Source organism: Trachemys scripta, chromosome 2 (genome assembly GCF_013100865.1).
Source record: "Trachemys scripta elegans isolate TJP31775 chromosome 2, CAS_Tse_1.0, whole genome shotgun sequence".
In the NCBI taxonomy this organism is placed as follows: domain Eukaryota; kingdom Metazoa; phylum Chordata; order Testudines; family Emydidae; genus Trachemys; species Trachemys scripta.
In genome coordinates, this window is record NC_048299.1 from 140,804,202 (window position 1) to 140,831,332 (window position 27,131).

The following is a 27,131-nucleotide window of genomic DNA, read 5'->3' on the forward strand; positions in this document are numbered from 1 at the left end:
CTGAGGACCTGAGAGCCCCAAGGCTGAGTGTTGGCTCCTTTGCCACCCCCGACACCAGGGCATGAAACCCGAGGCCACCGTGCAAAGTGGGTTTGCCAAAGCCCCCAGTGACGTGTGCTGCTGGACACTGCCACAGCAGTGTCCCCTGGAGGGGCCAGCATGCACCTGGGGTTTGAACTGAGCCAGACTCCAGGCATGTGCCTCCGGGAGCCAGACACGGTTCCACCCCCTACAGCAGCCCGTGGGATGAGCATTGGCACTCTCAGCTAGGCAGAGGGGCCAGCACTGCACCAGGCCTGGCTAGACACCCCCACCCCCCAACATTCACATCCAGCCCCCACCCATCCAGCCCAGCGGTGAGAGGACGGAGCAGTTCCCCCTCCTCTAGGCTGCTCAGAGCAACCCCGACCTGTGTCCTGGACGGTGCCTCCATGGGAGCAGGGGGCAGCACAGCCCCAGGAGAGAGTCCCAGCCGTGTGGAGCCACCACTGAGTTTTATTGGGGTCAGCTGCCGTCTGCAACGCTGTGGCCCCACTCAGGCGCCTGGGGCCTGGCACTGGGGCGTGGCTGACGCCAGCAGCAGGAAATGCCCACGCCCAGCCACAGGTGCCCCATAAGACCCCTGTTCAGACGGCAGAGCCAAGCAGGGGCAGCAGGGCGCAGCGTTTGTCTCCTCTTGGCCCAGCGGGGGAATCGGCCCCAGCCACACGGGACATTGTCCATTCTGAGTCCAGCCAGGTGCTGTCGCTGACGGCTCAGGACGTCTTCCCCTTGCTAGCTGGGCGCTGGGGCCTCCTCCCCATGTACTGGAAGCTTTGCAGAGGGTTGCGCCCCCCCCGGGCCTAGGAGAGAAGCAGCAGGGGTTAGGGGCAGCAGTTGGGAGTTGGGGGGGCTCCACCTCCCTCCCCCCACCGGCTGCCTCCCCTGCATTGGGGCCCCATACCTAGGCAATGCAGTGAGGCTGGCTCCCCAGTGACCCCTGCTGGCCAGATGCGGCTCTGCCTCACTGGATCAAGAAGAACGTGGGCTGTTGCAACTCACTGGCTCCCAGAATCTCCTGCTGTCTTGGGTCCCCCCGAATACTCCCCCACCCTCTACAATGTGGGTCTGACCCCCACCCCGTCCAACACATGGTGGTGCCAGCTACCGAGCCCCTAGGATAAGGCCCTCTGGGGCTGGGTGGGCACCATCACAGCCCTTCCCCCTCCTGGGCCCTCCTGCCTTGGCCTCAGCTCCATGCTGGGGACTGGAGGCTTTGTGGGGAACCCCCCCTCCAGCCATCACCCCCCCCCCCCCAGCCATCAGTGCTCTGGGGTTCGGAGAGGAGCCCAGCCCAGGTACCCACCTGGAAGCCCCCCCTGGGGCGGCTGCTGCTGGGGGCCAAGTGTTTCCGTCGCTTGCGCTTGTTGAGCAGGGGCTGGGCAATGGCACGCAGGGTGGGGGGCACTGCCGGGGTAGAAGACAGGTCAGGAGCTGCGGCTGGGGCTGGCTGGGCCCTGAACCTGGGACTCCCTGCCCCACCCAGCGAGGCCAGGACAGAGCTGGGGGAACCCAACACCCTGGATATCCCTGCTGCAGGGCCAGGCCCCCCAAATCCTGCCCCAAACTGGCAGGAGACAGTGCCCTGGGGCTAACAGCCCCTGCGCCCCACCCCAGATTGGCTGTGACTCGGTGACTGGTCCCTGTATAACCAGCTCCCATGCCCCATCCCAGAGGAGCCGGGTCTCAGTGCCGGGTAAGGGGTCACTGTATAACCAGCCCCCGCACCCTGCCCCACAGAAGCGCATCTCAGCGCCGGACAAGGGGGCTCTATAAAGGGTCTGGAGGACCTTTGGGATCATGCTGGGTGAAAGGCGCTAGAGAGGCAACAAGGGACCCCAGAAGTGCCCCTGTCCCTGCTCCCCTCCCTCCCCCGCAGCTGGAAGTCTGCGAGCCCAGCCCTGGCGGGTGGCACTGACCCAGGTACTCAGGCACGTTGCGCAGGTGCGGTTTGATGATGGCCGGGTGCAGGGGCCGGTCGTGGCGCAGCAGCCGCAGGTCGTGGGGATTGTCCTCGAAGTACGTCTGGGGGAGGGGGAGGGTTGAGCCTAGACCCAGCTGCAGAGAGACAGGGCCCCCCTGAACTGCCCCCCACCAGCCTGCCCCGTGGTTCAGTGCCCCCTGCCCAGAGCCCATCAAGGGAGTCAGTGCCCCCCCAAGGGTTCCATGCCCCCCTGCAGCTCACCCCGCCCCCGGGGTTCCGTGCCCCCAGCCCCCACACGCCCCCAATGCCTGTTCCCTTCAGCAGGAGTCACGCTCGGGTCCTGCCCCACCCCATGTAGGGCCAGGCCCCCACTGCCCAGGCCAGAGACAAGGCCATGCCTAGGCATGCCCCACTGCAGCCAGCCCATCTGTGCGCACTGGGGAGCCAATCCCCCAGGGCAGTAGGGTTCACTCCCTGCAGAGGGAGGGGCTGCACTCGGCTTTGTTCCCAGCCCCCTCACTGCTGCCCCCCACCTTCAGCTTCTCAGAGTTGAGTAGCTCCTCCTTGATCTCCCGCAGCCGCGCCTCCTTGATGGCCTGCTTGGTGACGGAGCGCATGGCGTCCTGGGGGGGGAGGTTAGAAGGGGGAGGTCAGAGCCCCCTGCACAGACAGGGCCAGAACTCGGCCCCCCAGGTCCCAGCACGTCCCTCCCCCACGGCTCCTGCCCTCCGGTGGAACTTCAACCCCATAGGCCCTGGCAACTCCCCCAACTCCCTAGGGCCTTGCACCTGCTCCAAGCACCCCCGCTCTGGTCAAGCTGCCTTGACTGTCCCTTCCCCAGCGCTGTATGGGGAGGGTCCCCCAGATGCTGGGGACCCAGGGGGAGGGAAGGGGTGTTTCCCACCCGGCCCCTGGCTACTTGGCAGACTGGGCGCTGTTTTGGGTTGGTAGCTTTGCCCGTGCCCATCTCCCGCCCGCCTGCACCCCTCCACTGACCCGGCATCTGTAGCGGAGTCCCTCGACTTCTTCCATCCGGAACTGGTAGGGGCGCAGCACAGGCTCGGTGCTCTCTGTGGGGACAGAAGAGGCCTGTCAGGGACAGGGACCTTGGCACCATGGCCCAGGAGGGGACCCGCAGCCCCCACATCCTGAGGAGTGGGGGCGGGGCTGGGGCAGGACACAACCTGTGCAGGAGATACAGAGAACCCCCTCTTCCACACAGCCCCCACCAGACTGGCTGTGCCTTCCCCAAGAATGGCTCAAACCCTTTCCCAGCCAGGCAGTCAGTCAAGCCGTGTGCCCAGATCTCCCCACCCCCATAGGACCCCAGCCCCACTCACTGACCTCCTGCGAGAGCCTCCTCAATCTCGGCCAGCAGGGGGCACTCTGGGTGTGTCACAAAAGTCAGGGCTGTGCCGGGGTTGTCAGCACGGGCCGTCCTGCAAGGGGCAGAGGGGAGAGCGTTGGGGGCAGGCGGGATTGGCAGAGAGCGTTCTCCTGCCATGCCTGGGACCCAGCAGCTTCCACCTGCCCTGCTGCGCAGAGGAGCCCTACCGCCCGCCCTGCCCCCCAGACCCATGGGTGGGCAATTGGCCCCAGGGACTGGGACCCGGCCGTGGAAGGTACCGAGGCCAGGCCAGGGCTGTGCCCTCCCCATGGCACTGTCCCGGATTGGGCCTGATTAGCTGGGTGTCCTGGCCTCGCTGATGGGATGGGGCAGGGCCTGGGTCACAGGAGACAGCCCCAGGGACTTCAAGAGGCCTCAGCGCTGGCTCCCATGTCCATGGGCCCCCCTGATGTCCTCCCAGCCCCACCTGACCCAAGAGCCTAGAGACAGAACCCCCTGACTTGGGGGCTGCTGCTGGCGTGGCCCCAGCAAGCTTGGTGCCAGCCAGGTGCCTTACACACGCGGACACTGCAGGGAGAGCCAGAGGAGCCCAGCCTGGTGCCTCTGGCTGGAGACCCAGGCATGGAGCAGTGCCCCTTGGGGACACGCTGGGGCTCCACAGCCGGACAGCTGGGTGCTACCAGCCCATATGGACCAGTGCAGAACCTCCCACCCCTCCCCGCAGCCCGAGCCCCTACCTGCCGGCCCGGTGGATGTAGGACTCGACTGAGGGTGGCGGGTCGAAGTTGATGATGGTGGCGACATTCTGGAAGTCGATGCCCCGTGCCACGCCATACTCTGGGTCTTTGCCCCTGCAGGGGAAGGGGAAGGGGACCTCAGGGCACAGCCAAACCCACCAGCCCGAGCCCCAGCCAGCCAAACCAGAGATCCAGGAGAACAGCCAGCGCTGCCAGTGCAGGACAGCTCCCTAGAGCTCTTCTTCCAGGGCAGGGCTGGGTTTGCAGGGAGCAAGGGGCCCCAGCAGAGCTGGCGGGAAGGGCTGGGGTTAGGAGTGAGGGGCCCCGGCAGAGCTGGGAGTGGGGGGTGGGGCCCCGGCAGGGGCGGGGCAGGGCTGGGATTGCAGGGGGCTGGGAGTGAGGGGCCCCAGCAGAACTGGGGGGGAGGGCGGAGGTGGGGCTGGGAGCGAAGGGCCCCGGCAGAGCCTGGGGGCGGGGCTGGGGGTGAGGGGCCCCGGCAGAGCTGAGGGGCTGGCTGGGGGTGAGGGGCCCTGCCAGAGCCTGGGGGCGGGGCTGGGAGTGAGGGGCCCCGGCAGAGCCTGGGGGCGGGGCTGGGAGTGAGGGGCCCCGGCAGAGCCTGGGGGCGGGGCTGGGAGTGAGGCAGGGGCAGTATGGAGCAGTCAGGTGCCCCCTGCTGGTGACAGAGGCTGGCGCTGCCGGGCCTGGCTACCGCAGACACGGACCAAGTGCCTGGTTTCTGTTGCCAACGCCGGCCAGCCCGGGGGTCCCTATGGGTCCTTACTTCTCTGCCTTGGCGCCCTTTGCGCCCTTCCTCCTCTTGGCTCGCACCGTGGGCTCCGCCAGCACCTGCTCGTCGGTGGCGACGATGTAGTCGTAGAAGCCCCGGTTGAACTGGCTGATGATGTGGCACCTGGAGTCCAAGCAGAGGCGTCAGTGAGAGCCGCAGGGACCCGCCCTGGAGGGCGACAGGCGCTGCCCTCCCTTCTTGGGGGGCTTGCCCAGCGCTATTGGGGTCCCCGTGGGTCCAGTGGCAGCTTGGGGCTGGCGAGTGCTAATCCTCAGTCAGGGCCTCTCCGCACGACAGTGCTAGGGCCGGGCATTGCACGGTGTGTGTGGATCCACTGGGGATGAGGGAAGGCAGAGTGCCCATCCCCTCCACACGGACAGCAGGGACCACCCCCCAATGGGCTGCCCTTCCCCACTCCCCAGGGGTCGTTCCCAACCCCCCAGGGCTCTTCATGGACTGCATGGACCTCCCCTCCCCCCAAACTCTCCTGCCCCAATGGGTGACCCCTCCCTACCCCCAGAACTCCGCCCCCCCCCAGCGCGCGCCCCCCCCCCCCCCCCCGCAATCTCTCCTGCCCCAATGGGTCACCCCTCCGACCCCCCAGGGCTTGTTCCTCCGCTCACCGGGACTGCACGGGCAGCTCGGCGTTGAGCACGCAGGCTGGGATGCTGAACTGCTCCAGGAAGAGCTTGAGGCGGTAGCCGCGCTCCACGGTGCTGACGAAGAGGATGGCCTTGCCCCGCACCAGCCCCAGCTTGAGCAGCGCATAGAGCAGCAGGAACTTGTCCTCCTCACCTGCGCAGCGGATCTGGTACTGGCACAGCTGGGCCGCCTCCGGCAGCTGAGACTCCTGCAGCTTCAGGGTCACCTGCGAGCGGGGCGGGGCTTAGCGCTCAGCTCAAACCCCGCCCCTTGGGGAGGGGGCCTAGCCCCCACGCAGCAGTGGGGCTGGGGGATCTCATTCCCCCCTCCAATCCCAGGGACCCCAAGGATAACAGGCCAGGATGGTTCAGTGAGGAGCCCGCCCCAAGGCCGCAGAACAGAGCTGCCCAGAGCCATGGGGGAAGACGCCGAACCCGCCGAGCTACCCCCAGGTCCCCCCTTACCGGGTTGTGCAGCACGAGCTCCTTCAGCGCCTGCACCTCCTCGCTGAAGGTGGCCGACATCAGGAAGCTCTGGTAGATCTTGGGGAAGTGGCTGCCAAGGAACCAGAGACTAGCTCAGAGCCTCCCCCCGGCCCCGGAGCGACACCCCCCACGGGCTCCAGGAGAGGCTGGCCACCCTGCTGCTGAGGGCTCTGTCCACAGCCCACATAAGAGGGGTATGATCCTCCCCACAACAGTAGTCGCTGTCTCCCAGCCTTGAGCCTCAGCCAGGACAGGGGAGCCCTGGCTGGGCCTTCTAGGCAGTATGGACCCTCAGGCGACAGGCAGCAAAGCAAATCTTCCCTCCCCAATCAACCCCACCCATTGGGTCCCCCCCAAGATCACTCCCTCTCCAGAATGGACCCCCCACCCTACCAGATCATACCTGCTCCCCAGGGCCCCCTTGCTCAGGCTGGGGGCAGGGCTGGCCAGCCCCAGCAGCTCACCATAGCAGGTTCTTCAGATCCTCCTCAAAGCCAAAGGAGAAGAGTAAGTCGGCCTCATCCAGGACCAGCACCTCCAGGGAGTGGCGCAAGCTCAGGCTGTGGCCCTGCAGGTGAGCCAGGACCCGTGAGGGCGTCCCCACCACCACATCCGGCTTCTCCATCAGGATGGGCCTGCCAGGGGCACAGAGCGGCGTGAGGGGCCAGGCCACACGGGGCCGGGGTCACCACCAGGCCAGATACACAGCGATCGCCAGTGCCTCCTACGTGGCGTGGGGGACCGGAACTATCCATGGTCGCACAGCAAGTCAGGGACAGCCAGGAAAAGAACCCAGGAGTCCTGCTCCTTGTCCCCTACCCCAAACACTAGCTCTTGCTGCCCGCCTGCAGGGTTCTAATACAGCAGCATTCCCCAGAATGCAGCCAAGAGCCAGCCAGGGCACACACGCCCTCCCCCAGGCCGGGCTCCCCGCGCGCACACGCCCTTCCCCAGGCCGGGCCCTAGCTCTTACGGTTGCAAAGAAAATCTTGTAGCCCAGGATTCCAATGCAACTGGGACAGCAGCTGCCTGGGTTTGCAGGGAGCCAGACAGGTCCCGCTCCTTTCCCCAAGGACGACACAGCTCTCAGGGCCTGGCTGCTCCCCACAGCTGGTCAGAAGCAGGAGGGGCCGGAGCAGAAGTGGCCCCAGGCACTGGCAGCCTCTACCAGTTGGGGGAACAGGAAGGGGGGGGACATGGGGTAACTGCCCCAGGGGCTCAGCTCGCAGGAGCTGCTGGCCAGTGATCCTCACTGAGCAGAGAGGCTGTGCCCCAAGTCCTGCACCGAGTGGAGCTAGTCCATAGCTTGGGCTGGCCCGGCCAGGTCCATGCTGGTCCCGGTAGCCAGCCTGGCTTGGATCACAGCCGGGCTTAGCTAGTCACCGCACTGCAGAGCCCCTACCCCCAACCAGGGAGGTGTCCCTGAAATTCCTTCATGGGGAGTTCGTGAGCCTGCAGAGCTCCCAGGGTTCCTGCCTGGGGGGGGGAAGGGCAGGGCAGGGCAGCGCCCCCATCAGGGCAGGAAAGGCCGATCCATGTGGAGAGCTTCAGCCTGAGAGCAGCTGACCCCAGCAGCAGTGACGCATTGCCACTGGCTCACCAGAGGCTCTCTGGTCTCTCCAGGGCAGCAGAGCCCTTGGGGTTGGGAGGGGCCAATAGCTTCCCGTCGTGTATCCCCAGACATGCTCCAAGCCAGCCGGCTCTTTGGCTCCATGGTGGGCCGGGGTGCATCGGGTCCTGCGAGCGGCTGGCACTCGGGTCACAGGCTGCTCCCAGGGAACGGGCAGCTTTGACCACTGACTATGAGTGGGCACCAGGCCCCCTAAGTTCCTATATTCCCCCTCCCCAGCCCACTCCCCCTCAAGTCTGCCCTAGCCCGCCCCTTCTCCCTGGAGCTCTCACCTCTGTGCAGACATGTCCACCTGCCCGGAGACATCGACGACACGGACATCACGGGAGCAGTACGCCGTCAGCTGCCGGATCATCTGCAGCACCTGCTGGCCCAGCTCCTTGGTGGGCACCAGGACCAGCCCACGCACCGCCTGCTCCGTCACCAAGGGGGACTGGAGGATAAGGGTCATGGTCAGACACCAGCTGGGCATCCACGGCCTGCCATGCACTCAGTGGGATGTCCCGGGGTATCTCGCTGGAGAGGATACAATGCCTGTGCCCCAGGGATGGACACTGCCCCGAGCCAGGCACTGCCCCCACTCCAGGGCAGCCCCCCCCAGGCGTTACCATCTCCTGTTACACAGCAACGGCCTTGGGGCTCGAGAGGGTATCAAGCTGCTGGACAGCCAGGTGCTGATCTGATGCACCAGGGCACCCAGGCTGCCCGCAGCAGAGACCATCCCCGTCCCTCCACCCAGGGCACCTTGGCATGAGCAGCAAAAGGGGTCCATGCAGGCTGAGGGGCAGAAGGACCCAAGCTGGTCTCCCAGGGACTCAGGGTTCCCGCTGCCCAAGCCAGTGGGGCTCCTAACAGGATCAGGCCTGGACCCAGTGCAGTGAGGAGCTCCCCCAAGAAGGGAGCCCTGCCCGAGCCGTTAGTTGTGCCCCCAGGGACAGACGTACCATCTTCACTTGGAGCAAGTGCTGGAGGAGGGGAATGGCATAGGCGGCCGTCTTCCCAGAGCCAGTCCTAGCCCGGGCCAGCAGGTCCTTGCCCTCCAGGGCCAGCGGAATGGCCTTCTCCTGGATCAGTGTGGGCTTGACCCAGCCCAGCTCAGCGATGGCCTGCGGGGATGAATGGAGGGAGCCTGGTAGGAACCCCAGGGAGCAACCAAAGCATCTGGGGCACAAGGGGGGGGTAGCGCTGCAGGGCCCTTCCAGCCCCTCGGTCGGCTCAGACTAGAGCGCTCAGTGCCCTGGGCTCTTCCCACTGGGAAGGTGTGGGGGGGTGGGAGGGCACACAAGTAGCCAGGCTCTATACCCCACCACAGCCAGCAGCCGAGATCGCACGGAGCTTTGCCAAGGGAATGAATTTCACCCCAGCCCCATCACCCCATGCCATAGAGCAGGGCACGCGCCCACAGCTCCACACACCTGGGTGGCAGGGCCAGGAACAGAACCCCAGCACCCTGACAGCCAGGCCAGCACTCTAGCCACTAGGCCATGCTCCCCACAGCACAGCTGGGGGGAATGCCAAGAAGAGCGGGGAGGGAGGGTCACATCATCACCCCCCCCCACACACACACACACCCTGGGCAGCAGCTGGGCATTGCCAGGGGACCCAGGCACCGAGAGGGATTCAATTGGTGGGACGCGCCTGATCCCTCGCTGAGACACCCCCCACGGACACAGGGAGGGCGGGGGTCTCCTGTGGCCTCTGTAGGAAGAAGGGCCTCCCGGCTTCGTGCCTCCCACCCTGCCCTGGGGGCGGCACTGGCTGGACCCCATGGTCCTCTCCTGGCTCTGGGAGGGGCTAGGGATTGGGGGAGCAGGACTCCTGGGTTCCCTCCCCAGCCCAGGGAGAGGCGGGGGAAATCTAGTGATTAGAGCCGGGGGGGAGAGCTGGGAGCCCGGGTCCTGAGTTCCCCCACGGCCCGGGACCGGTACCTGCAGCAGCCGCCCGTCCAGCCCCATGTGCGCGAAGCTCGGCTCCGGCTCCATCTCTAGCCTACGCTGCCCGCCTGACCGCCCCCGACTCAGGGCGCATGCGCCACTTGCAGCGCGGAAGCACCATAAAGGCGCAACCACGCGACTAGAGCGTCCCCCGTCTTCCGTCTGCTGCCCCCTGGGCAGGAGGTGAGTTCTGCACCTCGGATGGGGGGAGCCCCACCCCCACAGTCCGCCAGCCCCTGCCTGGGGCGGGAGGGGGCAGGAGCAGAGCGCTAGCGAGGGCCCATTGGCCAGGGAGGGGGAGCCCCCTGCTCTGACCCCAGGCCCCCACTCCCCTCTCAGAGCCAAGGACAGAACCCAGGAGTCCTGGCTCCCAGCCTCCCCTGCTCTAACCACTAGACCCCCCCTCCCCAAGCTGGGATAGTGGGACTTGGCCCTTCTTGGCCTCAGTCCCCAGAGCAGGGCTCAGGAGACAAAAGGGCCCTTAATGACCTTTTGGCTCATGCTTTGAGATCCAGGGATGCCGGGTTCCACCCACCCACCTAGCTAGCCAGGGTGGCATCAAAGGCATCGCTACAAGCCAGGGGCCGCGCAGGGAGAAACCACAGGATGGTGGCTGGTTCTGACGCCTGGCTCCACCCCAGCCGCTCCCCGGGGCCGGTTCTGACCCAGCTGTCCCACCACCCCCGGGCTAGTTCCGATGCCCAGCTGCAGCACAGCAACTCTTCACTCCAGTGTTGCCAACTCTCAGCAGTCTGATGATACCTGATGTTTAATAAAGCACCTGCTCCTGGAGTCAGGTGATTGTGTAAGTTTCTACCAGTCATGTTGGTAGAGAAGAGCTGGGAAATCCCTTGCCTAACAGCTCAGAGACATGAAGGCAAAGAAAAAGAACCAACTTAGAGCATTGTGGTTAAGCTGGGGCCAGATTCATGGTGTTTAGGCACCATGGGCTGACTCCACGTGGATCCAGGCCATTTTACAACTAGTTTACTTGTATTGTGGCAGCACCCAAATGCCATTACAGATCAGGGTCCCCACTGTTTTATAGATTTCAAGGCCAGAAGGAACCAATGTGAGCAGCTATGCTGACCCCTGCATAACCCAGGCCCTAAAACTTCCCTGAATTAATTCATGTTTGAAGTAGAGCAGATCTTGTAGAAACACATCCAGTCTGTTTTTAAACATTGCTGGTGATGGAGAATGCACCACAAGCCTCGGGAAATTGTTCTAGTGGTTAATTACCCTCCCTATTAAAAATGTGCATCTTATTTCCAGTCTGAATTTGCCTAGCTTCAGCTTCCAGCCATTGCGCTGCTACACCTTTACCTGCTAGACTGACAAGCCCCGCTGAATTTGTTCCCCATGTAGGTGCTTATAGACTATGATCCAATCACCCCTTAGCCTTCTCTTTGTTGAGCTAAATAGACCGAGCTCCTTGAGTCTCTCATTATGAAGCAGGTTTTCTAATCCTTTAATCATTGTCTTGGCTTTTCTCTGCCCCCGCTCCAATTAATCACCATCCTTCTTGAACTGTGGGCACCAGAACTGGGCACTGGATTCCAGCAGCACTCGCACCAGCGCCAGTTAGAGATAAAATAAACTCTGTGCTCCAGATAATGTTTATGCATCCCAGGTTCACATTAGCTCTTTTGGCCCCAGTGGGTCACTGGGAGCTCAAGTTCAGCTGACACCTCCACAAGTCCTTTTCAGTCACTGCTTCCCAGGATGAAGTCTCCTGTCATGTAAGTATGGCCTGCATTCTTTGTTGCTAGATGTAGAACTTTATATTCACTCATATTAAAATGTGTATTGCTTGCGCCCAGCTTACCAAGCGATCCAGCTGGCTCTGTTATCAGTGACCTGTCCTCTTCGTTACTTACCACTCCCCCACCGTTTGGAGCACCTGCAAACTTCATCAGTGATTTTATTCTTTTCCAGGCCATTGATAAAAATATGAAACAGCCCAGGACCAAGAACTGATCCCTGCAGGACCCCACAGGAAACACCAGAGAGTGATTCCCCCAGGGGGAGGATGTACTCTAGCATGTACCTCATCACATACCCCTTTTGCTGTTCTTACTGCATGTCAGTTGTGAGTGATTCACTCGGGGTCACTGTGGCTGCGATTGCGTCTACATTCTGGGGTCATGTCCGTAGGTGAGCACAGGCATCTCCCCTCTCTTCCCACATGCTTTGTGGGCTAGCTGTTGAGCTCAGAACCGCTCCTGTTGTGACCCAAGACCTTCGTAATGGCAATGACAAGGGGCTTACAGGTATATCCTGACTGGTCTGTACAGGCTGGTTCACCAATGGATGTCAGGTGAGGTTTTATATGAAAGCCAGGGTCACACTGCTCCTTAGCATCAGCATGAAATGTACACCTGTATAACCTGTAACGAGTTATGTACATAGACTGAAAATATGTTGTCAGAGTCTGCAGCAAAGTACGAGACACCGGCAGAGGTGAAAAGCAGGTTTTCTGTCAGACAAGAGATTTATTCCCCTCGCTAAACGCACTCAAATGTTAACAAAGAGATGTGAAGTCAACAGGAATGGAGCATGCAAGCCTGGAGGCAAGGGGGGAGAGGATTATCCTGTCCATAAGCAAAGACAACTAACTTGGGGGAGGATTTCTATAAGGCGGAGAATACCCTCCACCCAGGAAGTAAACAGACTGCGCGGTTGCATTCATGAAAACTGGCTCAGCCAACCTTGGCTGAAACGCTGCAGAGGGCTTTGGGTGAGAAACTTCTCTAGAGAGAAAGTTAATCTGGTGGGATGCTCGAGAAAGCAGGTTATGATTGTGTTCTGGGTGTAACCATTTGTTCACTGTCACCTCAATCTTACGTTTTTGATAAACTTCGATTTAGTGTGAAAACAAGACCATTTATAAAACCTAAATCCATTTTCTTCACAGCATGTTGGGGTGGGGCTCGGTGCTAGGCACTGTACACACAGGCCTCCCCAAAGAATTTACTGGGGTTGTTTTTCTAGGGTCTCCCTCATTTCCCCAGCAGTAGTAACAGCCAGACAGAGAGCTCAGAAACCGGCCCCAGTCCAATAACCATCCCCCAGCACGCAAGTTACCAGAAGAGGTTTTATTTCACTCCAAAATCGTAACAAAGAACATCTGTTATGAATTCTCCCTGCAGCATGGGGGCTGGGCCCAGACAGAACCAACCCAATTCGGTTGTACCATGGGGGAAGGAGAAAACATCAAACTGCATTTCAGATTTACTGCATCTTAACTATACCAGGGCGGCCCCACACCCATCTGCCTTCACCACCATAAATATCAAAAGGGAGGGGTGTGTCCACTGACACTGGCCGCTTCCCCCTGCCACGCAACAAAGCTGGGAAGAAACTCCAGGGGAAAGCATCCACTACAATGTACTTCACCCCCTGAGTAGACCCAGTGCCAACCCAGCTGAGGGACAGTGCAAGGAGCCTGGGATCTCAGATGAAACTGAACAGGTCACGTGCCGGGGGCGAGACAGGCCGATACAGCTTGGCATGGGGCCAGCCCTAGAGGGCTAAATTCAGCTCTTCCTTCCTGAGCGCTCCTGGCCACAGTCAGAGCATCTCTAGTCTCTTATGGGGGACTGGAGCAGATGACCTGGGAGAGAGAAAGTGGAGTCTGGCCTCCCCTGCAGATAAGGGGCAGGGCGCCAGGGGAAAGAAGAGGCCATGCCACTGTCCTGGGCTGCAGTTATCAAAATAGATTCTGGTATAAAATAGCAGCTGCCCCTCACCTCTCCTCGCACCCAAGAGCTGAAATACACACACCGGGTGCAAAGCCGCCGACCAAACGCACCAGACGCACCCCACTCCCTAATGCCTCAGCTATCGGCAACAGATGGGATGAACCAGAGCGAAACAGGTGCCAGGTATGTAAAGGACAGGGCATCAGGGCCCTAGCAACTGGAGGGAGAGCAGCACAGATGGCACCCCTGTGCGAGGACAGAGCGACCTCTGCCCAGGCTGGCACACCCCTGATGCCCTGCCAGTAGCAAGGCAGATCAGTGCCAAGCCCCCAGGAGGAGCTGCTAGCCCCAGCTGGCAAAGCACCAGAGGCAGCAAGACAGCCAGGATCTGGCCTCTTGCTGCCCTGCTGGCAACACAGCAAGATGCCTGGTGGCCAGGATGGCTAATCATGGCCCCTAAGGGGCTTGGGAGCATGGTGCTGTGACAACCAGTGGGTACCCGTGTTTCCCAGCTCCAGTGCGATTCAGTGCCTACCTATGCCCAGAGGGGGAGGGGCAGCGAAGGACATGCCAGCGTGGGGGGGGGGGGCAGGGGAGTGGAGGGCGCTGCAGTGGCAATTGGGGAGGTCGGGGATTAAACCAGTTTCTTGGCCTCGAAGAAGCTCTTGAGGTGTCTCATCTGCCAGATGCCAGTGAGGATGAGGATGATGGTCTGGGCAATGGACCACCAAAGCACCCGCTGGTTGGTGCTCTCGCTGGTCATGCGGAACCGCTCCTCCCGGTACTGTGGGGGGAGCAAATGGGAAGAGGAGTCAGAACGGATGGGGAACCCTCCCCAATCCCTGCCCCCCAAGCACAACGCCACCCGCCCTCGGCAGGCCCCTCTCCATCTCACCCGAAAGGAGATCACTGCCCCTGCTACTGCGCAGCCAGCATATGGCGCCCTCTTCACGTGCACAAGCAGGCACCCCCACACTTACTGCCCCCCACCAATGGCTTCCATACTGGGCAGGTCTCCCACATGCACACTTACATCCCCTGCCAACAGCTTCCTGATTAGGCAGGCACCAACCCACTCAGTCCCCAGTGGTCCCAGGTGTGGCACAGACCAGGATCAGGTGAAGCAGAGAGGGAAGGCACTGCCATCCTATGCCCAGCTGCCTCATGTCTCCCCCACTCCTAATGAATCCCACCTCATCCAGCCACAATCCGAAGCACATCTCGCATTGCCCCTTTGGCAAAACATGTACGTCCCCCTAATGAGCCCTCTCTGCCATGGCCACTGGGCTGGCTTTCCTGACACAGTTCCCTGTCCCAGCCCTATGCAGATTCCAAGAACGCCAACCAGCACTCAGCGAGCAGGTGTTACAACCCTGAACTCTCTGGGGAGAGTTGTGGGGGGGATGGACAGTCACCTCAGTAACCCTCAAGAGCCCCACACCCACATACCCCGGGGCCCCTTACCCTTTGGTAGTTCTGCTCCTTCTGGATCTGCTCCACTTGGTCTAGCAGCTGCCGGGCTCGGAGCTGCAGCTCTGTCAGCTTGTCCTTGGCTGCAATCTCGGGGTAGTTATTGGTGTGCTCCCCGACCTGGATATCCAGGTGCACACGCTGCACATGGCACACATGGGGTCAGAGGCACAGGGCTTCCAGCAACATGGCACATGCAGTTACAGGTTAAAGCCCCAGGGAATCTGTCCTTCAGCTTCCACGCACCCTCTGCCTTCCCCCCCCCCCCCCCCAAGGATCTGAGAGCACTTTACACATATCAGAGAGACCCACTTCCCCTTCCCACAAGCAGTAGGTATTACCCCTGTGCTACAGCTGGAGAAACTGAGGCACAGAGAAGGCAGGGAATGACCCATGGTGATCAACCTGGGAGAGAGTGGCAGAGCCAGGATTGGAGCCCAGGGAGCCCAGTCAGGCACGTTAGGCAGACAGCCCTTCCCCATACCCAACAGGCAGTGTTTCAACTGCTCTCTCTCAAGAAACGGACAACCTGCACCCTGAGCCCTCCGCCCCGCCGGGTTTAGAGGCAGAGCCGGGGTGAAGCACTGGGGGATTCTCTTACCAGCTTGCCGCCTGCGAAGAGCGCCATGCGCGTGGAGTTGGAGTGCAGGCAGATCTGGTGCTCACCCGGGGTGTGCGAGGTGAAGGTGAAGCGGCCCTCTGAGCCATACTGCCGGGACAGAATCACCTGGAACCGCCAGCGACAGAGTTGTGAGTGCCGAGCAAGCCCGCCATCCCACCCCACAGTGCCAGCGAGCTGCTGATGGTACTTTCCTAGGGCAAGGGAAACCTTGGGCCAGCAAAGCCCGCAGCCCATGAGATCTGGCCCCAAAGGGCAGCAGAGGCCTTACCAAAGGGAGGCACCAGGATCTGGGCAGCAGAAAGGAAGAGGGCACACGAAGGTGCCCCTGTGCAGGATAACTGGGCTCTGCCTGAAGCAGCAGGGCAAGTCCGGGTAAGAGGCACAGCCACCCCCAGCATTACCTTTCCATCAGGGTCCTTCACTTCCACATGCATGCCCAGCCCCGGCGTGGAGGGCAGGAACGACTCAGACTGCTTGTCCCACAGCTGGGTGCGGTAATTCCCTACATGACAGAGATGGGGATCAGGGCGGGGCCTGCCCTCATACCCACAGCTGGCTCTGCCCCCCGCCCCCCACTCCGTTACCCTCCACTTCCCTGTACTACTCCACCCCCCATCACTCCCCACTGACCTGTCACCCCAACACCCCCACCTCTACTGCCCATCACCCCAAACACCCTGCCCCCCATCAAACCCAGCCCACTGCCCCCCATCCCCACGCCACTCCCCTCCCCTGTCAGCCGCCCACCCTCGTCATGTCAACTCCCACCCCCTCCTGTCAGCCCCCCGTACCCTTCAACCCCCCATGTCAGCTTCCTCGTGTCAGCTCCCCCCACACCCCTCGTGTCAGCCCCCTGCGCTGGTTGGTCTCTCCCATTCCCCCCCCTCACCGATCACCATGGTCTCGTCTGGGATCTCCTCGATGAAGCAGCGCTTCTCGGTCTCCCCGATGTGAAAGTAGAGCGCATGCGCCCCCCGGCCCGCCAGCTGCGCCAGCAGCACCAAGGCCGCCACTGTCCGCAGCATCCCGGGCAGCCGCTCCCCACCGCCACCGGCCATTGACAGCCCCGCTCCCTCTCCCGGCCTACCGCGCATGCCTTGCCACGGCTCCCCGGGGATTAAGGACGACGCGCATGCGCAACCACTCGGACGCCTGGCTCTGGAGGAGAACTGCGCACGCGCCATACCTGGGAGACGGGCTCTGAGCATGCGCAGCGTACAACCACCACTCACGCAGCCACACGCCACAGGTACGGGTGCGCGCGGGGATGCGGAGCGTCCTTCAGCCCCGCCCCTAATCCTGTTGAGGGAGGGGATCGCGCATGCGTAGAGTCTGTTAGCGCCTGAATGTAATGTGTCTGCGCCCCATAGCCTCGCTGCTTGGCGGGTTGATTCAGTGGCTATAGCCCATTGCTTACAATGGGGGAGCTAGAGGTTCGAGACTGGTGCTATCGGCCAGGACGGCTGGGTCCTGTTTGCAACTGGGACAAGGCTCCTAGGTCCCATCCAGTCTCTGCTATTGCTCTGTAGCCTGCTATCAGAGGGGTGGATTGTGGGGAGGGCAGAGTTAAGGTGTTTCTATTCTGGAGAGGTGCCTGCTGCTCACTGATTTCCCTGCTGTTTTCATATCCTGCCAGAGTCCAACCAATATTCCTGAGCCCTTGGAGCCAAACGAGAAGGGGGGTGGGGGCTCCATTTTGGAAGTTCTTCCCAAGGTTTTATTGACTCAGGCAAAGCTGTGTGGCTGGGAAACTCTGATTTTGATCTTCCTGGTGAGGGACGTTGACCAGGACTGGGGGAGGGTGTGTGGCCCAGTTAAAGTCCACAGAGGCTGGTGCAGACTTTTTGAAGTACACATGGCCCAGGAGAGGCTCTGCTATAAATTCTGCATGGCCCAAATGCAGATGGGTGGAATTACACAGGACCAGCCTGGAAGGAACAAGAAGAAAACTAGCTTATAGGAGGCGCAGGGTTGGAACTGTACAGGCAGGAAATTGTCACATGGAGGTTGGGGGATTTCTGGAAAGGAATGGGTTCAATCCAGCATGGGTCCTGCATGGCTAACAGTCCACTAGGATCCCTGAGTGAACTGGAAGATGTAGTTCATGGGAGGCAGTGGGGTGTCCAGTGCCTGACCTTACAGCACTCAAATGAATGTTCAACTCCGGATGACCAGAAGGTGCTGTTGTCATAGGTTTTAGATACGTGGACACAGATGTGGCTACATGTCTCAAACACTGGATCTCCCATGTCCTAGGGAGCAAATCAATTCTCCCTGTCAGTGGATGATGAGGCCAAGATGACAGGCACAGTCACACAAATAGCTCATAAAAATCTTACAGATAATTCCTATCTCTGTCACACAGGGACAAGTCAATCAGGCCTGTTCTGGGTGATGCTGGGACAGGTTAGGAAGTATCAGTCCAACCCCCTTCTCAAAGCAGGACTAATCACCAGACAGATTTTTGACCCAGATCCCTAAATGGCCCCCATAAGGATTGAACTCACAACCCTGGTTTTAGCAGGCTAATGCTCAAACCACTGAGCTATCCCTCCCCCTGGCTTTTGTCTCCTGTCTTAACCCAAAACTCCTGCCCTGGCCTCCTCAGGGCCAAACCTTAACAGCACTTTAGTGGCCATCCTGAGTTGAACATTCGTTTGAGTGCAATATTTGGCTTTGTCCTGGTGCGTTTCCCATTGGTCCTATTGTCTTTCCTGCAGCAACGGTTCTCTCCATGGTCCTCTGGGCAGCTCAAACCATGGTGAGAATGGCCAGAAGGGGTGGTGGGAGTGTTCTATGGCATGGAAGCTGTAAACATTGGGCGTCCCTACCTGGGTACGGCCATAGAGCAAGTGCAGTAAATATTGGCACTGGTTTTGCAGGCCATGGTGATTCTGGTGTGGGTAACCAAGCCAGAGGACCCAGCTGCTACTGGCATCCTGAAGCTGGCCAGCCCTTATGCTGCTTGCCTGTTTGCTGCGGTGGCATGGGCCCAGCACGTCGCAGAGTAGCATGGGAAAGCCTCCTGTGGCAGGGGAAAAAACAAGACTGCCTTCCTTAGCAGAGAGGGTCATGGAGGATCTTCTGCAAGGAGGGATCTTTCTGCAACTTGGCCTGGAACTCAGCAGCTGGGAAAGGGATGGGGGCCTGCTCCCTCTCGCCAGCTGGGTCTGAAGCCACAGCCCCTCTGAGCCTTATCCCTGGGCACTCCCTCTCCTCCGGGGTGGGGTCCTGTGCCTCCGGTGAGGTACCCTCCCCGAGGTCAAGGCATAGTGCCCCTCACCGGCTCTGGCTAGGGATCATGATTAGGGCGTTCTGAGGGTTGCTTGGCCAATCCTCTAGGTCACCCCCATCAACACCTCAGTGGGCAAATGGTGGTGCACCCCCACGTCCTTGGAGCCCTCCTTGGCCCCCCATTTCAGATGTGCCCTCACCACGGGCACCTTGAATGGGGTCCCGCTTACACCCATCAGGGTCAGGTAGGCATCGGGCACCACCTGATCTGGGGCCACCATCTCAGCCCGGGAGGGCCAACGTCACCTCAGCACCTGTGTCCCAGGATCCATTGACCTTTCTCCCATCCATTTCCAGGGGAACAAGGCACTCACTCGGCAGGGACAGCCCCGCGCCCACCCTGCAGACTGAGAATCTTGAGTCTGGAGCATCCAGCCCCCCCGGGGAGCTGGTCTGGGAAACTCCTCCCTCCTGAGCAGTGGGTAAGCTGCCAGCTCCCCCACACACACACACCTGGGAAGCCCGCCCCTCCTCTGGCTGGGTCCCTACCCAGTTAACCCTGTGAGAGTTTGGTTTGCTCAGTCTGTCCTTGAGTTTGGGGCACTGGGTCCGTATGTGGCCTCTCTGGCCACAGTAATAACAAGTCACGTTCCGTTGGTCCCCTCGAGCTGGTCGGTTGATTCTGGTGCTGGTTGAGACGGGGTTCTCCACATTCCCCCTTTGGGGGATCCCAGGGTGACATACTCTTTGCGCCGTGGTGGGCTTATTCTTTTGGGACTCCTCCGTTCCACCCTCTGACCGTCTGTCCACAAACTCGTCAGCCAGCTGCCCTGCGGTCTGCAGGTCCTCTGGCTTTTTGTCCACCAACCATATCCACAGGACCCTACCCTGGTGGGGAGGGAGCACCCAGGGACAAGGCTCAGAGGGGCTGCGGCTTCAGACCTAGGCAGTGAGAGGGAGCAGGTCCCCATCCTTTCCCCAGCCTCTGAGTTCTAGACTGAGTTGCAGAAAGATCCCTCCTTGCAGAAGCTAAGAACCTGGCTGGCCTCAGTGCAGTACATACCATGGGAAGAGGCTGCCAGGAGAGGTTCCTGTGGGAGAAGGGGTTCCTGTACTGAGAATGGGCTCCCCTGGGGAAGTGGAGTCATGGGAGATCTGGAGGCAGTTGGTGGTCCCCCAGAAGTATCGCTGCAAGCTACTGTACCTGGCCCATGACATCCTTCTCTCAGAACACCAGGGAATCCGGCGTACCAGGCAGAGGCTGCTACAGAACTTTTACTGGCCTGGAATCTTTAATACTGTCCATCAGTATTGCCGATCCTGTGACTCCTGTCAGAGGGTGGGGAAGGCCCGGGACAAGGGGAAAGCAGCTCTGAGACCTTTGTCCATCATAGAGGAGCCTTTTCAAAAGGTGGCTGTGGACATAGTGGGGCCTCTCAGCAAGACAACCCGGTCGGGGAAGAAATACATTCTGGTGGTGGTAGATTTTGCAACCCGTTACCCTGAGGCAGTGGCCTTGTCTTCTATCGAAGCAGACACAGTGGGAGATGCACTGCTGACCATTTTCAGCTGAGTGGGGTTCCCCAAGGAAGTCTTGACAGACCAAGGATCCAACTTCATGTCAGCCCTGCTCCGGTGCTTGTGGGAGAAATGTGGGGTCCTGCGCATCTGGATCTCAGCATATCACCCCAGTCCAATGGGCTGGTGGAGAGGTTCAGTGGAAGATGATGCTGAAAAGCTTTAGGAACCAGCACCCGCAGGATTGGGACAAGTACTTACCTCACCTGCTGTTCACGTACAGGGAAGTGCCCCAGGAGTCTACTGGGTTTTCGCCTTTTGAACTGTTATATGGAAGAAGGATAAGGGGGGCCCTGGACCTGATGAGAGATGAATGGGAGGGGAAGGCCACTCCCAATGAAGAATCAGTGGTGGAGTATGTCTTGACCTTCCAAGAAAGACTTGCTGAGCTCATGGGCTTGGCCAAGGAGAATCTGGCCAGAGCCCAGAGGAAGCAGAAGGTCTGGTATGACCGCACGGCGTAGGCCCGCGCCTATGCCACCGGAGACCGGGTGATGGTTCTCATCCCTGTGAGAAAAAACAAACTACAAGCCACCTGGGAAGGTCCTTTCAAGCTTGTCAAGCAACTAAATGAGGTAAACTATGTGGTGGAACTGTCTAACTGGGCACTCCGCCACCGGGTGTACCATGTTAATATGATGAAGCCATATTATGACAGCGGGAATGTGGTGTTGGTCGTGTGTGGACATTGGGAGGAGCAGGGAGATGACCCTTTAGTAGATCTATTCCCTGAGACAGGAGCTGGCTCGTCGCTGGAAACAATTCCCCTCTCTGATCGGCTAACTCCTGCCCAGCAAGCTGAGATCAGAGGGGTGCTGCATTTGTACCAACAGCTGTTTTCCAACCAGCCTGGACTCACTAATCTGACTGTCCACTGGGTAGAGACAGGATCACATCCTCCTATAAGATGCTCCCCCTTCTGAGTCACAGGGAAAACCGCTCAGGACCTGGAAAGAGAGGTCAGTGACTTGCTGGCTTTGGGGGTGATCCAGCCATCTCGGGAGCCTCGCCTGTGGTGCTGGTCCCCAAAAAGGACGGGTCGATCTGGTTCTGTGTGGACTATCAGAAGCTTAATGCCATCCCCGTGTCTGATGCCTACCCCATGCCCAGGCCTGACGAGCTCCTAGACAAGCTGGGAGGAGCTCGGTACCTTACCACCATGGATCTTACAAAGGGCTATTGGCAAGTGCCGCTGGATGCAGATGCCAGGCTGAAGTCTGCCTTTATCACTCCTCTGGGGCTCTATGAGTTCCTGGCCCTGCCTTTCGGCCTCAAGGGGGCGCCTGCTACCTTCCAGCACCTGCTGGATCAGCTACTGAGGGGGATGGAGAGTTTTGCTGTGGTGTACATTGATGACATCTGTGTCTTTAGCCAGACCTGGGAGGACCATGTGTCCCAGGTTAAGCAGTGCTGGACAGACTCCAGGAGGCTGGGCTGACCATAAAAGCTGAGAAGTGCAGGGTGGGGATGGCTGAAGTATCTTACCTGGGCTACCAGGTGGGGAGCGGCTGCCTAAAGCCAGAACCAGCCAACATGGAGGCGATCAGAGACTGGCCCGCTCCCCAAACCAAAATGCAGGTCCAAGCCCTTATTGGAATGGCGGGGTATTATCGAAGATTTGTGCCACACTTTAGCTCCATAGCCACCCCCTCACTGAGCTATGCAAGAAGGGAAAGCCAGACAAGGTGGTCTGGAGCGAGCAGTGCCAGAGGGCTCTGTGTGCGCTGAAGGAGGCTCTGGTCAGTGGCTCAGTTCTGGTAAACCCAGACTTTGACAAGCCCTTTATGGTGTTCACCAACACTGGGTGTAGTGTTAATGCAGGTTAATGAAAAAGGGGAAAGACACCCCATCATGTACTTGAGCAAGAAGTTGTTACCTTGGGAGCAAAACTACGCAGCCATGGAGAAGGAATGCCTGGCCATGGTGTGGGCCCTTAAGAAACTACTGCCATGTCTATTTGGGTGACACTTCACTGTATACACTGACCACTCTCCCCTGACCTGGCTACACCAGATGAAAGGAGCCAACGCCAAGCTCCTGAGGTGGAGCCTGCTCCTGCAGGATTACGATATGGAGGTGGTCCATGTTAAGGGGAGTGTGTGACATTATTGACATAAGCTATGACCGTATAGATCATTGTTGCAACCACTGTTATATATTTGCAGCAAATATTGTACAAAGGTTGTCATGTAAGGTGTCTATGGAAAGGTTATGATTTGCTGATTGTGATTATGCTATCTGTATGGGTGTATCATTTTTGTAGTTGACATTATGAATATTGGCTATGTACTTGTATCTCAATGTGTTTTGATTCTAAGTAGCCTCAGTGAAGTATTTGGTCAGCTTCTTGAGAAAGGACTATTCTCAGTAAGTGCCCAAACAAGAAACACTTTACTGATAATGGACTTTGGGAGACGCCAATCCACATCTGAGCTTTCCTGGAACGGTCAAACTAACATGTAAACAATGGCATCAGCCTGTAAAGAATTGAGTCATGCATAAACATGTGACTTGCCCATGTGACTCCAAACTCCATCTTGCTGCTGTAATTTCCACAGTAAGAATAAAGGGATGTCATTCCACATTTCAGAGGATATAAAAGGCCTTGGAAACCCCTCCATCTTGTCTTCAATCCTGCTTCTTGCCTCTGGAGGAACCTTGTGTGACAAAGTGGGACTGTTCTTAATGTTTCCTCTGAATACTGTGTGGGTGCTTCAGTTTCCCTTATGCATTTCTTAAGTCCCCAGTGTGCATAAATGGCTGACACTTTGTACCCTAGCAACAAATGGCTGGGGCCCTTCCCCCCTGCAAGGGAATAGCTAAAGATGAACAAAGAGATCAGGTGACCTCCTGGCCAGGGAAAAAGACAAAGGCCAGAAAGGAGGAGCTGGAGGGGTTTTCAGTTTGGAGCTGGCTGGGGACTAGGAGTGAGGGCAGACGGGGGTGTCTGCCTCGCAGGGCCCCAGAATGGACCCGGCTGAGGGGTCGGTTCTCTGTACCTACAAGCTCTGTTTTAGACTGTGTTCCTGTCGTCTAATAAACCTCTGTTTTACTGGCTGGCTGAGAGTCACGTCTGACTGTGAAGTGGGGGTGCAGGACCCTCTGGCTTCCCCAGGACCCCGCCTGGGCAGATTCGCTGTGGGAAGCGCACGGAGGGGCATATGCTGAATGCTCCAAGGAGAGACCCAGGAGGTGAAGCCGTGTGAGCTTCTTGCCCTGAAGACAGTCTGCTCCGAGGGAGAGGAGGCACCCCAATGTCCTGACTGGCTTTGTGGGGAGCAGTTTCAGAGCATCACCCGGGGACTACATGCCAACTGGTGGCAGTGGTGGGATGTATGGCACACCATGAATGGCGCTGCTTGCTGTAAGTGACTGGGGAGCAGTAAAACAACGGAGGGATAACGAGGACCAGGCATGCTGAAGGCTCAGAGAGGGATGGTTTCAGGGGGTGATTAACCTTTGGGAGTGTGTGACCAGCGAGAAGGACTGTTGGAGTAACGGGGTCCCCCTGAGGACTGCAGCGAGCAGTCTCAGGGGCGGAGAACCCTACCGCTCAACCCGGGGAGAAAGAAGGACTTTTGCAATGACAGGGTTCCCCTGGGGATTGCAGCGAGCATCCCAGGGGTGGAAGAGTCTGCAGCTCAACCCTGGCAAAGAGGTGGTGACCTCGAGAAGGGCTGGCACACTAGGGGTTCTTCCTGGAAACCATGGGGGAGCTGAGAGCACACAGGCCTCTGAGTCCAAAGCAACTTGGGGACAGTGGAGTGATGGCCTATCACCATCTCCTTAAGAAGGACATTGTAATCCTGTGCAAAAAGAGAGGGTTACGCATTGGGAAGTTCACCAAGGCCCAGTTAATCGTGCAGCTGGAGGACGAGGACCGCTCTAAGAAGCAGATTCCTGACCCAGATGGGGCTACAAGAGGATCTGGAAGCAGCGGTAGCAGTAGCCAGGCATCCCCAAGAGTCTAGTCCCCAACTAGACAGGGGTCTTCACGATCGGGTTCCCCATCGGGGGGTCGGACACAGATGGGACTGGAACTGAGTCCGAGAAAGCAAGAGGACGGTGAGAGAGAGCAAGAGCCCGAGAAAAAGCTGCAGGAGAAGCAGCAGCAGCATGGACTGGCGATGGTGGAGCGGAAAGGCATAGGGGCTTCCCAGGGGTGAGTGGGGATAGACCCCGGGCTGCCAGTTCCGCAGACAACCTCTAAATACTAGATACTAAATTGCTGCCCCTGGTTAAGAAGGGGTGGGGGATGTGGATGCCCACCACACTGCCTTCAAGCAGGTGGGCGATTTGAACCAGGGGGACCCTGCGGAAAAGCCCCGGTATCTAGCTCCCTTGCTGGGTCCCAAGGCCATAGACGCTGTCAGCCAGATGGGTGAGATGCTGGACAGGCTCCCACCTCAGGCCCGGGCCTATATGTCGGCGTGGACTCTCCTGAGCTCAGGCCCCTCGGAACCCCAGTGGGAGCGGAAGGTGGGGATCAATGGGGAGACATGCCTAGGGTGGCGTGACCCTGGGACAGAGAGAACTGTTGTCAGGCCCTGGGTGGTGCAGCCACAGATGCTGAGGGGCTGTGTGACCTGGGTGAAGGTCCCCGGGATGAAGCCCCTCGCCCTGCCTATGGCCCGGATCCCTGTGCAGACACAGGAGGGGTCGGGCTGGCTGGTAGTTGGGGTTCTCCAGGATATCGGCTGTGAGGCCCTGTTGGGGGGTGACTGTGTCTCTTTGGGACAGGATCCAGTAGGGTTACTATATTTCAATACTGAAAAAAGAGGACACTCCACGGGGCCCTAGCCCGGCCCCAACCCCGCCCCTGCCCCAACTCCACCCCTGGCCCCGCCCCAACTACTCCACCCCTTCCCCAAAGTCCCTGCCCAAACTCCGCCCCCTCCCTGAGCACCCCGCATTCCCCCTCCTTCCTCCCGCCCCCCAGGCTCCGGCTGCTGCTGCGCTGGGGAAGTTGCTTCGGCCCCCGCTGTGGTGGAGAGTGGCAGGAGCCAGGAAAGTTGAAGCCCGGGGAGGAGGCGGCTGCGCACTCGGATGCCGCCAGCCGCCTCTGTGCCCCTGCAGATCGGGGGAGTTGTTAGTTTTGCTGCAGCCACTCCACTCGCACTTGGGGTCCCCCGAGCATCTTTTACCCGAGTGCGAGTGGCTGCAGCAAAACTAACAACTCCCCCGATCTGCGGGGGCACAGAGGCGACGGGAGGCATCCAAGCGCGCAGCCGCCTCCTCCCCGGGCTCCGGCTGCTGCTGCACTGGGGAAGTTGCTTCGGCCCTGGCACACAGTGGAGAGCGGCGGGAGCCGGGAAAGTTGAACCCCGGGGAGGAGGCGTTCTCCTTACCATGCCTCCCTATTTTCCTGGACATGTTCGGCTTTTTGGAAATTCCTCCCAGACGGGGATTTGAGGACCAAAAAGCTGGACATGTCCAGGAAAATTCGGACATATGGTAACCCTAGGATCCAGGCCCTGCTCCTGTTGTTGTCAATAGCTACCGGTGTGTGCTCTGCTCTTGTTCGATGATGATAACAGTCAGCTGCGTGTGTGTTCTCTCTGTGTGCTGCCCCAGCTCTGCGCAGATCGCTGACACCACAGACCCCGAGAGAACCCCCAAAGACCACAGACTCTAGTAAGGTACAAAGGAACCCGAGCCAGGTTTATTGTCAAACGAAGCACAGTAATAGTCTTCTATAGACTCTACAGGACATACTATGAATTTGTGCCCCCTGGCAATGGACACAGCTCAGTCAGTGGCGGGACTTTCCATTGCCCCCTAGGCTGGCCAAAGATGCGCACTCCAGGACCTACTTTTATACAGTTACAGGACAGATTACTCATCCCTACTAACGTATTGAGGTACAGCTCCTTCACTCATTGGGAGCTGTCTCCTCCTTTGATCATGTTGTTTCTATCCATCACGCTTTTGACCCTGTCTTTAAGATGCACCTGCTTCTAGCAGCCCTCTTCTTGCCAACTTCTGTGAGTGGGGACTGCCTCTGACTCACAGCCCAGCTTTTGCTTAGCAATGCCTGGAAGTACTTTGGTTCAGCCTTCAGGCCTCAGACTGGGCCTCTGACACAAGAGGTTATGTTTCAGGGCCTCATCTTACTACACCTGTAACCGCCGAGGATTTGAATTTGATGCTGTGACCAGAGGAGAGAGCTCCCTGCCTGCCCCACTGGGACAGCAAGGGCAGCGCTGAGCATGGTGGGAGCTGAGGCCTCAGCTGAGTGGGGGGACACTGAATAGGCGGCAAGTTATATGGGCTCGTGGTGCCCGAGCTCCAGGAATATTCAGGGCCAGAGGCTGTGCTCCACCAATATTTGGAGCTGGGTTTCTCCCCTGGCCCTGCCTGGAGTGGGCCCCAGCCCCCGCCTGCCAACCCCCCTGCACCTCCCACCCCACCCCACCCCAGAGCAGCCCCCCCCGCTCCGGAGCTTCCCTGCCTGAAAGAAAACAGTGGTGCCTCTCCCTTGCTTCTGCTGCCGGCTGCCGCTGCTGCTGCTGCCTAAGATCAACCGGGGCAGTCAGACTGAGGCAGCTTCTGCTGCTGCAGCACCTCAGGAAGGGGAGGGGGAGGGGGAGAGAAGAGGGGAGGGGAGGGCTGCCAAGCACGTATGTGCCCCCTCCCCTCCCCTGGCACCCACCTGGAGGAGACGCCAAGGGTAGGGTTACCATACGTCCGGTTTTTCCCGGACATGTCCAGCTTTTCGGCAATCAAACCCCCGTCCAGGGGGAATTGCCAAAAAGCCGAACATATCCGGGAAAATGCCGGCCGGGCACTTCCCCTCCCACGGCTGCTCTGCTCCTCCCCTGACTCTTCGGCTCTGTTTAAGAGCCGAGCTGCCCGAGCGCTATGGGCTTCAGGCAGCCCCCTTGCCCCTGGACCCCAGCCACCGGCCGGGCACTTCCCCTCCCGGGCTCCGGCGGTGCAGGGTCCGGAGGCACGGGGGCTGCCCAAAGCTGGTAGCGCTCGGGCAGCTCGGCTCTTA

The 27,131-nt window shown here is 59.7% G+C and overlaps 2 protein-coding genes across 2 annotated transcripts; both read right to left on the bottom strand.

The window, feature by feature from the left end:
• Nucleotides 1-534: 534 nt before the first annotated feature.
• DDX56 (DEAD-box helicase 56) lies at nucleotides 535-9,630 on the bottom strand. The gene is made up of 14 exons (XM_034761615.1): nucleotides 9,521-9,630; nucleotides 8,537-8,698; nucleotides 7,865-8,025; nucleotides 6,427-6,597; nucleotides 5,942-6,032; nucleotides 5,459-5,703; nucleotides 4,830-4,958; nucleotides 4,049-4,162; nucleotides 3,308-3,402; nucleotides 2,960-3,033; nucleotides 2,497-2,586; nucleotides 1,959-2,064; nucleotides 1,346-1,446; nucleotides 535-842 (listed from the first exon to the last, which is right to left on the bottom strand). The coding sequence occupies exons 1-14, from the start codon at nucleotides 9,572-9,574 to the stop codon at nucleotides 756-758; spliced, it is 1,680 nt and encodes a 559-aa protein (XP_034617506.1). The 5' UTR covers nucleotides 9,575-9,630; the 3' UTR covers nucleotides 535-755.
• Nucleotides 9,631-12,609: 2,979 nt separating this feature from the next.
• TMED4 (transmembrane p24 trafficking protein 4) lies at nucleotides 12,610-16,444 on the bottom strand. The gene is made up of 5 exons (XM_034761616.1): nucleotides 16,212-16,444; nucleotides 15,724-15,824; nucleotides 15,302-15,427; nucleotides 14,695-14,841; nucleotides 12,610-14,014 (listed from the first exon to the last, which is right to left on the bottom strand). Exons 1-5 carry the CDS (start codon nucleotides 16,414-16,416, stop codon nucleotides 13,865-13,867), a joined length of 729 nt encoding a protein of 242 aa, XP_034617507.1. The 5' UTR covers nucleotides 16,417-16,444; the 3' UTR covers nucleotides 12,610-13,864.
• Between the last annotated feature and the right edge of the window lie 10,687 nt (nucleotides 16,445-27,131).